This window comes from Papaver somniferum, chromosome 1 (genome assembly GCF_003573695.1).
Source record: "Papaver somniferum cultivar HN1 chromosome 1, ASM357369v1, whole genome shotgun sequence".
In the NCBI taxonomy this organism is placed as follows: Eukaryota; Viridiplantae; Streptophyta; class Magnoliopsida; order Ranunculales; family Papaveraceae; genus Papaver; species Papaver somniferum.
This window is the reverse complement of record NC_039358.1, coordinates 49570345-49582842: the sequence shown is the minus strand read 5'-3', so window position 1 is coordinate 49582842 and position 12498 is coordinate 49570345. Positions and strand designations below refer to the sequence as shown.

The following is a 12498-nucleotide window of genomic DNA, read 5'->3' as shown; positions in this document are numbered from 1 at the left end:
TTAAAACGAGCATCGAACATGGTCTTCTGCTCAACTTGGGCCATGAGAGAACATGGTCAATGCTAATCTTAGATTCTTACTTAGTAAGGGCAAAGCTTTTGAGTAAAGCAATCCGAAACCCGAAATTTACAGAAATCATGGAGTCAGTCAAGCATATGAATCGTTATCAGATTGTGATTAAGAAGCAGATACTATATTACGTATATTCTAATCACTGACTAAAATACATTTGAAAACTGCTATGAGGTCAGTGAGGGCGTAAGCAACAATTAGAGTAATACTTAATCCTATTCAATCATACTGAGCTCTTTGACCAAATATTATAGATATCAAGTACCATTATCTAGGTTTTTTAAGAAACAGTTTAATCTAATGAATTGGAGTATGTTACGTACCATGTACTTGATAATAATGTAGTTCTCCATTACTCAGAGATCATGTGCATATTATGGCCCCTAATGCTCAGGGTGAGGCATGTTATGAATGTGGTTGCAGTTTCCAAAAGATAGTTTTCAGTGCTGCTGCATATGATAAGGTATCTATATTTTTATACTGCAAGTTTGCTCAGTACTGCCCAGTCTTCATAATCTAAATTCTTTATTAATCACTTGATAACGGCCGGTTTAATGTTGGAACAGTTTTTAAGATCCAGAACGATGAACAATATCCTTGCTAAAACATACAGTAGAAGGATACGAAAAGGCAGGGAAAGAATGAATTCTCCAGTAGGTCCTATAAAGGGGCCAAGGTATAAGTTGCAGACTTCTGTAGAAATTTCAGAACCTATTGACATTCGAACACCTTTGTTGCACGTTCGAATGATTAAATCCATTGGCACCGTAAGAAAAAAGATAAGGCTAAAATAACTTCAACGCGTCTTATTTTTGCAATTTGCATCTATAAAAAGAGGAGTTTAATCTTGGATTAATATCTGTTTCTACTAAAACAGCGTCAACTCCCTAAATTCACAGTCAAGCTGCCCACGTTTGTCTGTAACAAAACTGGAATACGCAAATTGGATATAATCAAATTCCTGTTCTCCTTAAAAGACATTTTGAGTTTTGACCCCTAAATTTGTCAACGAGAAATTTACGAGGATACTGAATATAAGAATGTTATAGATTTATAGTACAACATACTTGGAAAACAAGTTTATTCACTTTCACTTAGCGAATCGGTCTTGGAGCAATGGAGCTCTTCTTTTCCAATACATCATCTGAGGATGATCTATATGGCCAACCTCCTCAGTCCTGCATAAGGTTCGAAGGGTTTTATAAAACAATTATTCAGAAATCATAATCTAAGAAAACCAAAATAATATGGACACCTTATATAAAAAGATAAAAATCACGAGCAAGGAGACTCAACCTTGAATCGCTTGGGGTGCGAACCCTCTGAAACATCTTGCGTAAGACGAGAATGAATACTTGGACGCTTGTTATGTTGTTCTACACTATCCTGCAGACGGCCGTTTCTTTGTAGCGAGTTGCGGAAAAACTCACCTTTGTCCCAAGTCACCTCGTATTCGGCTCTAAGACGTGACCCTTGCTGCTTAATAGTAATACCAAATCCATACAATTGACTTAAGACATTTGCATGTAGAACAGACAACAGAGACTGAATGGTCCAGCAACTCAATACAAGATATAATCTCAAATGCTTCCAGAGGGGAGTCAAAAAATACACATCAAACATATTTGTGTTCCTGAATGGCACAACGTAAGGTTTTCAAGTAGATTGCTCCTTAAAATTTCAAACTATAACTGAAAGAGAACAGTTCACTGCAGGCGGGTAAAATTCATATAGTCATGCATATATATATATATATGGAAAGAAAATGAGTGTTTTCATTTTCTCCAGAGTCTCGATTATTGACTGTGTTGGGTCAAGAATCTACATCTTTCTGATACTAGATTCTACTTGGACTAATAAGTTCATAGTGATATGAACATGAAAGTAAGAAATATCTAAGGTGACTACGTCCAAGACTCCAAGACAGCTAAGTATGATGATAATTGTTGTGAAACATTAAAACAAACATTGAATAGAGGGTCAAACCAACTTTATACCTTTTGCATTGAGCGACCACACAACACTTTCAAAGCATTGCAGAAATCGTCATACTTTTCGTACTGAACAACAATCTTGCACTGCAGACCAGACGCAATGCTCTCCTCACCCTCTTCCCCGTTCTTAACTAGATCAACGTCCACAGCAGCATTAAGATTCCTATTAGGCAGAATTTGAAATCATCCCAAATTACAATATGTATAAACAATGCAAGTAGAATATGATCACAAATTAAAAACCGAACCCGGGGGAGACAACAGAAGTAAACATGATAGTATAATTCATGGGATCATATCATACATCCAAACCTAAACTTTCAGTCAGCATACATGTTGTAAACGGTATGGGTAAGAAACAGACGAGAAGCTTTTGATTATTTTCACTAGACAGTTTGACGAAGCATTCAACATTACATCCCTTACATAATGTATATGATAGCTTTTCTTTCTGTCAGATTGCTGAGTTTGCAGCATTTTTCTTTGTTCCTCGTTGCGCATAATTCATTCCGCAGTTTATTTAACAGACCTATGAACCATAAAGAAATTCTTGGAAAAGCAAATTCAGCTACCAAGACGTTAATGTCAAAATAAGCCGGTGTGAGAGTACTTTGACATAAATACGGTCAGCTCGTGTGCTTAATTACCAGTTAGCCCCTACCAGCGAACATGGTTGTCCAGGTACATTTCACAGGTTTAAAGTCAAGATATTCGAGAAATGGATTTCAGAGTCCTTAAGCAAACAAATTATCTTAAGAAATAGGTATCGAGGGTCATACTTACTTACCTTTTCAATTGGATTACAGTTTCCTGGCTAGGGAACAACATCATTAGACTTAATTTTTTACCAACCCATCCTAAGGTGTAAAGGCCTTCTCTTCATCCCTATTCATAGCATGTTTTACCTCATTAATATGTAGAACTCCCTATATAACTTTCAGCTGCACTGGCTGAAACGCGAAGGGAGACAAATTTTATCTTAAGTTCACTTGTGCATCTAACATCCAAATCCTTCCCAACTACGTGTATTCAATATATACTAGAGTGAGCTGTAAATGGTTATATCGACCATAAAGCACAAATGTTTATGAATGTTTTCCAGTATATTTTATGATACTCATTTAAAGAATGCCTGATATACGTCAATTTTATTAGGCAGACTAGTCTAAATGCATTACATTACGAGACCACTTATACGTTGGTTGTATAGAGTTTGGACATCATTCATAATATTTCCCAATGATAAACAATCAGACAGAAGTGACAGAACAGAAACTAATTCACTCAACCAAACTAGTAAAATTAAGGATTAAATCTTTAACAAGCACATACTGAGCTACATAAGAACGCGGAGTAAAAACAAAACTCTCTCATACCTTATTGTCCCGAACACTGAAAAAATTGTATGACTGACTAGCACAGAAGGCTCCGATGAAACCCTTGTTTCCGCAAACCATCTCGACGGAACTCCTCTTAGTATAATTGTATCTGGTTGTCGCTTTCCAATCCTCGCAAAAACACCTAATTATGAACAACCCAATCCAAACAACAAATTTTAACAAAAACTGAATAAACCCCACTGAAAAATCACACAAATTTAACAATGTTAAGCTCATACCTCTATCAAAAGCAAAAAATTCCTCCCAAGATTTCTTCAGCGCATTAAAATCATCAGAAATAGGAAGAACAGCATTAGCCTTAAACTTGACACCTTGAAGACTCAATTCAATTCCATCCAACTTTTTAACAAAAGAATTTCTCCATTCAACGAATTTCTTCTCTAAAATCTTCCCTTCTTCATCATCATCATCACCTTCTTCTTTCTTCTTCTCCAGTAAAATTTCTGCCTTTTCTTTATGATGAATAAACCCTAAATCCCTCACATAAAGAGTACCAGCAGCAACAGGATCTTCACGTTTGCGTTTCTTAATATCTTCAAAACTATGAATTTCAAGATCTTCTTCGGGGATAGTGAGAGGGGGTGTGAATGAGCTTTTCTTTAGGTAGTCTAGAAGTGAACGTTTGAGTTGCCATTCATCAACGGGTTTGACAGAACGATCAGAACGATAGATTGTGAGGAGAAGCTTAACTCTAGGTATAACTGAGAGCCCATTCTCTATCTCTAGGGTTTCAGTTGGTGCTATGGATTTGAAATTCCGGGAGCTCATTCTGATTCCCTCTCTTTGACTCCCCTACTCTAGTCTTCCTCTTTCGATTTAATCAGTTTAACTGAGACAGTCCGAGTGGTCTTACGAATATATATATCTGTAAGGAATTCTACACAACAAAGGATCTGTGGCGCAATGGTAGCGCGTCTGACTCCAGATCAGAAGGTTGTGTGTTCGATTCACGTCAGGTTCATTTTGATTTTATCTTTTGCTTTTTTTTCATTCAGAAAGATGTTTTACTAAGTCTCTAAATCGTCCTAAACTCAGTATCAGTCGTTCTTGATTATTTTTTGATTTTTCCCTTAATCTTATTCGTCCTCAGATGTCTTAATTTCTTCTCCCATTCATCCCCTAAGTGTTTTTTTGTTTTCTGTCCTATTCTCCGATGCTCTTTTTCGGTTTTCCGTTCTTTTATGACCTTTTAAATTTTTATTTCAAAATTTCATGGAATAAATTTGTTGCCCTGTCTTTTCTCAACTTTCTCATTTAATGGAATCTTTTGTTTCCGCCATGTTTAAAAGGTGTTGCTGAGCTTTTATGGTCTACTGCCCTTGATGGTTTTCTGAGTCTAAACTCTTCCTCTTTCTCTTTAATATAAACTGAGATAATCTGTGTGATCTTACCTACTATATAATTAGCTACGACAATATTTCCACAACAAGGATCTGTGGCGCAATGGTAGCGCGTCTGACTCCAGATCAGAAGGTTGCGTGTTCGATTCGTTCATCCTTTTTTCTCTTTTCTTTTTTGGTATTTTATGTTAACTCTATTATTGGGGCTTTGAGGGGGTGTGATTTTGGGGGCTTAAAATGCTAGGTGGAGACTAAATGGTATAGGAGGAGATCAGGTTTTTGGTATTTTTTTTTTCCTTTGCTTTTTTGGTATTTTTTTTTGGGTATGTCAATGAGCCATTTTGGCCTCTTGGTTAACCAGCTAGGACTCTGGAGCATGCCATTCACCGGCAATTCCAGGTTGAACAGCATGCAGATATTTTAGTGTTATCATTTTTTTCCTTTTCTTTTTTGGTATTTTTTTTTAACTCTATTATTGGGGCTTTGAGGGGGTGCGACTTTGGGGGCTTAAAATGCTAGGTGGAGACTAAATGGTATAGGGGGAGATCAGATTTATGTGAAAGTTCAAAAACACCCTCATATATTTTCATTTAAGACACTTCTACCCTTCCATTAACTGATTAATCTAATCAATAAAAAATTAAAAAAAAAAAACTGATTTTTCATTAAATGTAAAAAAAAAACTGAAAATCAAATGAGTTAAAAGAGAAAAAAAAACTGCCTTTTCATTCATTCCCTTTCTTCTTTTCTGCCCCTCTTCTTCTTCTTCCATTCTTCTTCGTTCATCAACGATTAATCGTCGATTCAAAAAACTTACGTCGTCGATTAAACTCATTGTATAAAAGCATGAAAGCAAAGGAAAAATTAGGTCGTTCTTCGTCGAATCAACCTCCTATTGAAGCAGAGAAACCAACTTCAACTAATGAAGTGGTAACTGAAGATGAAGAGGAATTGTATAAAGAAGATGGACCAGCCTCCCAGACTCCTGAAATGACAGCAATAAGGTATGAATCGAAATACCCATTGTTTGTTTAAGCTCTTTCTCGATCTTTCAGTTGGTTTCGAAGATTGTAGGTCTGAAAAAACAGTTTCATAATTTGATTACGGCTAGGAGTTCTTTGATTCCCAGCCGTAAATAGGTATCACTGTTGGGAGATATAAGAACTCCCAGTCGTTTTAATTTTCACGGATGGGAAATTGTTGAATACCCAGACGTAATTCTGGTCGATGCGCACGACCAAGAATTTTCCCATCCGCAAAGACTGAATCACGGCTGGGACTTTCCTAGCCGTATATGTCTCTAAGTTCGAATGCATTTTCAGCGGTAGTGGTAACGTCTAGGATTTGTTGTCCGTAATTGGTTTTCCAAACCGTAAATAATAGTTTCCAAGCCGATTTTATTAGGCGACTAGGTCTTCCTATCCGTAATATGAGAAAGCAATGAAAAGAAAAAAAAATCCCAGCCGTTATGGTTTTTACGGCTTGGTCGATAAATCAATTTCCCATCCGTTATTATATTTTCGGCTGGGATTTATTATTTATCCTAGACGTTTTTTATTTACGTCTTGGACTTTCGATAAATATCTCATCCGTAATTATGTTTTCGTCTGGAGCTTTGTACACATCCTAGCCGTGTTTTTGTTTTCGGCTAGGTTTTGCCTAGATTTCCCAACCGTTGTGACTTATTTTCTTTTGCATTTTGGTATGGTTTTTCTTTGAACAGAAAAGAAGAAAAGAGGAAGAGAAGATCAGCAGAAGTAACACCTTCTAGTGAGCCCACTCTGCAACCCCGTCAAGGAAAACCATTGGGTGCAAACACAAGGAATACAAGTCAAGTTGCAGGAGGAAATGATGGTCTTGCTGTTACGGAAGGAAATCAAGGTGAAGTTGCTCTAGGAAATGAAAGTGTAGATGATGTTACTGAAGGAAATCAAGGTGAAGTTGCTCTAGGAAATGAAAGTTTAAACTTGAAATAACTCCACTACCTTTCTATAACCACCCATTCCAAATCAAAATCACACCTTCTACATCAATAATCTCCACCAAAACTCCTACAAACTCAATACAATGTACTCAAAGGATAAACCCAACTTCACTTTGGAAGAAGATTTATCTCTTTGCAAAAATTTTGTACTATGCTATCCAAAGAAGGGAGAAGAACGAAAGAAACGTGGTTTACCAAGTCAATCGTATTGGAGTAATATTTTCGAGAATTTTTGTGGTGAAACAGGTAACACTAACAACCGCGATGGGGTTGAATTGTATGTTCGATTTTCAGACATACGCAAAAAAAGTGGAAGAATATATGGCTTTACGTCGTATGTGCAACCAACTTCGACTTAAAGGTGAGACTGATAGAGAAGTCGCAGCTCAAGCTAAGAAAGAATGGAGAAAATGAAAAGGTTATGATTTCAACTTGAAAGCTCAATTCGCCATCATCAAAGACTTCTTAATACATCGAAAGGGATGTTATTAAAACCATCTTTGTAATGGGGATATATCAAGCATTTAATGAGTTTTATTATGGTCTAGTTAGTGAATTTGTTAGTAATTTTTAATCGTATTAAGAATTCATGTTGAATCAAAAAATTTCTCAACTTTCAAATTTAATTACGGTCGGGAATGTTTGGTAACACCATCCGTTTTGCAGACTCAGGTAATTCAGGGAAGAATAACGGCCAGAAGTTCGTATAATCCTATCCGATTATTGTAATTACGGCTGGGAGTTCCTTACTTCCCAACCGTTCTCATGTTTTACGTCCGGGTATTAATAACATCCCAGCCATGGTGTTTGTTTTCGGCCGGGTCGACAAGTTTACCCAGCCGTTATGGCAGAAAATTCCATATTGTTTTCAGATTTCCGACGGATTTGAACTGATAAAATTGATGTTGGGAGTTGATTATAAGGTTATCTTGAGTTTTGTGATAAAGGGTTTCGTCATTTGTCAAAAAAATTTCACCCAAATCACCATTTTTCCTTCTTCAAAACTCAAAAATATCAAGGTTTGATTTGTATAAGATTAATATTTTTATTAGGCTAATCGATTCACTAAGACTGATTAATTAGCTAAATCAATTTAATTAACACTAATCAAATTAAGGGTAGATTAAACATTAGAGAAAAATATAGATAAGGGGTCATATAGGTTGTTATTTCATGACCTCAAAAAGCCCCCAAAAACTCACCCTTTTTAAGCCCCAATAATAGGGTTCTTTTTTTTTGGGTATGTCAATGAGCCATTTTGGCCTCTTGGTTAACCAGCTAGGACTCTGGAGCATGCCATTCACCGGCAATTCCAGGTTGAACAGCATGCAGATATTCTAATGTCATGGTTTAACAAGACCATTGGACCCAGAATTTGATTTCAGACAACTGGAGAGCATTTTCAATACTGAGAGCTTTCAAACGAACATTATAGTCTCTACTTATATTAACTCTTTCCAATAATCAGCGTGGTGCAGAAGTCTATATGCAATCAAATGTCATCTCCTTTGGCCACAAAGGAGTTTCGGATTCTCTCTGCTGCACCTAAATGCCTCTATTACATTCACAGTACCTTCATCTTACTAACCTAACTTCTATACATATCCCATTTACAAAAAAGAACCGCATACATTATTACATAGGGACACCTCATGGGATAGCTTTGGCAAAATATTTCATCAGATTTTGTCGTTTTACGGCTCTTGTCGTGGAAGTGCAACTTCATCTAGATATTCAAAGAAAAATATCACACGTAATTCTGAGCAGGAGCTGATTGTTGGAGTTCATGTGCTGCTTGGAAAAAGTCTGCAGCTTGATCTAGCGAACCTTCCATTTTCGAGACATGTCCCAATGTCAACCATGCTTCGTGATTTGTGGGTTCTAATCGCAAAGCATTCATCAAAAAACTCTTTGCTATTGGGAGTGACTTCTTCCCGAGCTTCCTAAGCACTGATGCTGTTGAAATCATGCTTGGTACATAATCTGGATCGATTGATAATGAGAGCGAGAACGCCACAAGCGCGTCTTTATACAAGGACTGAGCTTCAAACAACATCCCTGAGCGAAAAATAGAAAAAGAAAATTATTGATCAAATGTGTCAAAGTCAAATCTATGTCTTTCAATGTTTTGATAAATTTACTGATGATTAATAGAGCAAGATGATGTATACCTGTTGCATGCCAACTTTTAGGAGAATAATACTTGATTGACTTAGATTTATTTGCGCAAATCTCTGCGTTAGGCCATGATTCATGTTTCGTGTAGATGTTAGCCAAATCCTGCCATGCTTCCACTTCTAAATTTGCATCAGCCATTACCTGTATACATGAAAAGATCCCTTTGATGAGCACAGGGTCATATTCGAATGCCATAATTTCCAAATGAAAGCAATTGAGAAGATCAGGGAAGGGAAATCATAAACTAGAAACTGCTGGCATTGACTAAAGATGACATTTGTCCTTTGGGTCTACGATACACTTTCAAAGTGAATAACGCTTTATCACCTAATGAACAAAGAATGAATATGAACTGAAGGCAACAACCACACAAATATACCTGATGAAAGTTGTTCGTTTGGAGATTCTTTTGAGCTTGAATCAACCCAAGCAAACTTCTATATGTCGATATTGCAAGCCTCGGCTGTTCCTGAGCAACTTGAAGCACTGCTTTCAATCTAAGAAGTTCCAATTGGTCCCTTCTTCCGCAATCATCTAAAGCAAGATCAACTAAAGTTTCAGCATCTTCAAAACGTTGTTCTGCTGATATCACCAAAGCCAGTAATTTCCACCCTCGTACTGAGCTTCCTCCTATTGCGTCAGAATACCTTTTTGCACTTTCTAAAGCAGCATTCAGGTTTCGTTGCACAGCATTCTCCAGCCCTATGTTAAACATTATTTCTGGGTCTTCACTCTCAATCATGGCAGCCTCGCTAAGTGATTTCAAAGATTCATTTTGAAGAAAAAATCTTTCGGAATCCGACAAACAAACTCTAGCAGAAACTCCATAACAAACACCAAGCAATTGATGAACCCTCCACATAAGATGTTCATTTTTATGGTTCGTTGCTTCAATTGCTCTCCGAGCAAAATCTAGACCCAAAGTAGCATGCTTGGGATTTTGACCACATAGCTTTGCACCCAGCATAAGTGAAGGAAGATGGGGTTCATTCCTAGATTCTGATGGACCCAATACTTTCTTTAAAAGGTTCAAGGCAACTTCATCTTGACCAGCTGCCGTGTAACAAAGAGAAAGAAAGTACCACCTTTCAGAGCGGCTGTAAACACCAGGAAGAACCTGTTCGAAATGATCAGCCAAAAATTCGAGCTTCCCTGATATGGAAATTGCAAAAGCTAGATGGTCCATGACTTCAGGATCCCAAACTATTTCCTGACACGCCATTTTGCTCATGAGTATAAACAAAAGAAGAAGAGCTTCCTCCAAGTTATTCTTGGGGGTAGTTGGGCCCCACATTTGCAAATGATGAGGAAGACTTGCTTCAACACCACCATGTAGTAGAATAACAGCTAAATCTTTTTGGATATCTGCCTTCTTTTGGGGATCCAAGTTCCAGGGTTTCGTTAGAGCCCTACGGTAAGCAATAATAGCTTCATCAAGGAAACCAGCCTGCTTCCATATTTTCGGAAGCAATTCTAGTGCTTTGTGAAACACATCTTGCAACTTGCAGTCTTCAGCAATGCCCTCGATCATTCCATCTGGCAGCGCTGATTCAACAGTATCCAGAATAATTCGACATTCTTTTGCAGCATCTGATAATTTCGAATCAACAGTAACAGAATAAGCATCAATTCGAAAGTATCTTTTAGAAAGCTAAATCATTAAACCAACGACTTAAAAACACTAGTACAGCAGGAAGTTGGATCATGGAATAGATAAAGGTCGGTGCTGGTGCCCTCTGCTTTATGGGTTCACTTAAAGTTTTTAAAGCTACATAACTGTAAAGTTCAAATGTACATTCTAAGTAGAGATATACTGAAACATTTTAGAGTAGATGCAACAATTTTATACCTTTTGAACAACCAAGAGCCTCCAATGATTTAGCTTTAAGCAAGATGGCTTCAAGTAGGAGGCTCACCGAATGCATTGACATTAAGCCCACCTGAAAATTCTCACTTTTGGAACGGCCTTTCTTCCGACGTGGTCTTCCTGCAATAGCTTCACTCATCTTTGGTGTTATACTGCGAGTGTTGATCCCTTGAAACACCTGAAGTGCAGCATCAAAGTTCCCTCTCTGAAATTCAAGCCTCCCCAGTAATGCTCTTGCCTCCTGCCATACCAAAACAACAAACACAACGAAAATTAACACCAAATTCGCGCTTGCAAGATCATATCGATTTCAATAAATCAAGGGGATGAAAAATGTCCATACCTCATAATTCAAAGATAGAGCTTCTTTTAAAGTGGACTCAACATCATCAACCTGGCTTTCTTCAAACTTTGATTCCCAATCTCCAGCCCTTGATGAAAGACCACTGGCAGAGAAATCTCTTGTTGCAAGCGATTCTGGCGATTGCGGAACCTCATCGAACTTGAATTGCTCTCCAGAGCAAGCACACAACATTGTGAATTTATCTTCTCACTGAATTCTACTTCTCAAAGAATCTCTTTTGAAAAATCCCTTCTTTTCTTTTTTTCCAATCAATTCTTCAAATAGATAGTGTACCTAACAGCAAAAATCAAGTCACATTAGTGTACTAAATCAAACAATCTTAACAAAACAAAAAAAGGGGGGAAAATGCCCACATTTCTCAACATACCCAGAGTCAATAAGAACAATATGAAGCTATACCAGCTGAGATTTTAGCTAACTAGACATTGGTGAAGATCTAGGTAGTTGTAGAAAACTAAGTTGCAAACCCAATAACAAGAAGGAACCCTAAAATCAAATTCAAAACTACAAATTGATATGTATTTTATAAAACCCAAGCTGCAAAAAAATGCAAGAGACAAGAAACAAAAGACAAAATAAAGCAGAAAAGAATGAAAAGGAAAAGGCAATCACAGGAGGAGCATTGGACTTACCAGCAGAAACCCAAATCCAGAATAATGTTATTTAGTACACCACACCACACCATGAAAGCAACCTCTGATTAATCAAAATTCTTGCAAATTTCTCTGAAAAGAAAAAATAAAGTTCCCAACTTTGTGTTGTTCTAATCTTGTGTCACTGTAAATGAGACTGATAGATATTAGCACATGCAAATGAGAATTTATGAGCTGTGTATTATTTTCTGAAACATTTTTTGTTTTTCTCGTGAGAAAAAAATAATGATATTAATCGAGATCTGTACCAACCAAACTGACGTTGATTATGGGTATATGTCGTAATAAATAAAGGCAGCTGATTGAGGTTGAATTACAGGCTTACAGCAAGGGCTGCAAAGGAACCCTGCACGTTGGATTTTGTCTTTTCAATCTTTTGAATTTGTATTCAGTTTTTTTATAGATTTTGTGCAACCCTTTCTAGTGACAAAGGTAATATAAAAATAAGTGTTTTTGATTTGAGTTGCGCTTCCAAAAAAACCTTAACTTTTGTAGAATTTGAAATCCTATGCTTTAAAGCTGGGAAAAACAGGTCATGGCTACTGTTTGAGATGAGGACCAGTGGGGAGACATTGGATGTGGTGGGCCCAGTGAAAATGAAGATCCAATGAAGGGGATAAGGAGGTGGATTTGGAGCTTCATTAGC

At 37.1% G+C, this 12498-nt stretch overlaps 2 protein-coding genes and 1 non-coding gene across 4 annotated transcripts; 1 reads left to right on the top strand and 2 right to left on the bottom strand.

Annotated features, from left to right (window-relative positions):
- Nucleotides 1-994: 994 nt before the first annotated feature.
- LOC113286054 lies at nucleotides 995-4278 on the bottom strand. The gene is made up of 5 exons (XM_026534775.1): nucleotides 3685-4278; nucleotides 3443-3587; nucleotides 2070-2229; nucleotides 1369-1548; nucleotides 995-1250 (listed from the first exon to the last, which is right to left on the bottom strand). Exons 1-5 carry the CDS (start codon nucleotides 4232-4234, stop codon nucleotides 1245-1247), a joined length of 1041 nt encoding a protein of 346 aa, XP_026390560.1. The 5' UTR covers nucleotides 4235-4278; the 3' UTR covers nucleotides 995-1244.
- Nucleotides 4279-4355: 77 nt separating this feature from the next.
- TRNAW-CCA lies at nucleotides 4356-4427 on the top strand. Its single transcript has one exon. It is a non-coding gene; the product is annotated as a tRNA-Trp (tRNA).
- Nucleotides 4428-8206: 3779 nt separating this feature from the next.
- LOC113286039 (protein NPGR1-like) lies at nucleotides 8207-12237 on the bottom strand. Of its 2 annotated transcripts, none has more exons than XM_026534761.1 (6): nucleotides 11832-12237; nucleotides 11179-11472; nucleotides 10818-11076; nucleotides 9348-10558; nucleotides 8962-9109; nucleotides 8207-8848 (listed from the first exon to the last, which is right to left on the bottom strand). In XM_026534761.1, the coding sequence occupies exons 2-6, from the start codon at nucleotides 11368-11370 to the stop codon at nucleotides 8538-8540; spliced, it is 2121 nt and encodes a 706-aa protein (XP_026390546.1). In that variant the 5' UTR covers nucleotides 11371-11472; nucleotides 11832-12237; the 3' UTR covers nucleotides 8207-8537. The 2 variants fall into 2 exon arrangements, with proteins under 2 accessions (XP_026390546.1, XP_026390552.1); XM_026534767.1 differs by lacking the exon at nucleotides 11832-12237 and adding an exon at nucleotides 11567-11754.
- Between the last annotated feature and the right edge of the window lie 261 nt (nucleotides 12238-12498).

What these genes read in the sequence shown, in the direction of transcription:
- LOC113286054 (XM_026534775.1), bottom strand. Translation starts at nt 4,234, where the DNA reads ATGAGCTCCCGGAATTTCAAATCCATAGCACCAACTGAAACCCTAGAG. An exon ending in TCAGTGTTCGGGACAATAAG is followed by an intron (nt 2,230 to 3,442) that starts GTATGAGAGAGT and finishes TCTGCCTAATAG; the next exon opens with GAATCTTAATGCTGCTGTGG. An exon ending in GTGGTCGCTCAATGCAAAAG is followed by an intron (nt 1,549 to 2,069) that starts GTATAAAGTTGG and finishes ACTATTAAGCAG; the next exon opens with CAAGGGTCACGTCTTAGAGC.
- LOC113286039 (XM_026534761.1), bottom strand. Translation starts at nt 11,370, where the DNA reads ATGTTGTGTGCTTGCTCTGGAGAGCAATTCAAGTTCGATGAGGTTCCG. An exon ending in GGCTCTTGGTTGTTCAAAAG is followed by an intron (nt 10,559 to 10,817) that starts GTATAAAATTGT and finishes CGAAATTATCAG; the next exon opens with ATGCTGCAAAAGAATGTCGA. An exon ending in AAACGAACAACTTTCATCAG is followed by an intron (nt 9,110 to 9,347) that starts GTATATTTGTGT and finishes TCATGTATACAG; the next exon opens with GTAATGGCTGATGCAAATTT.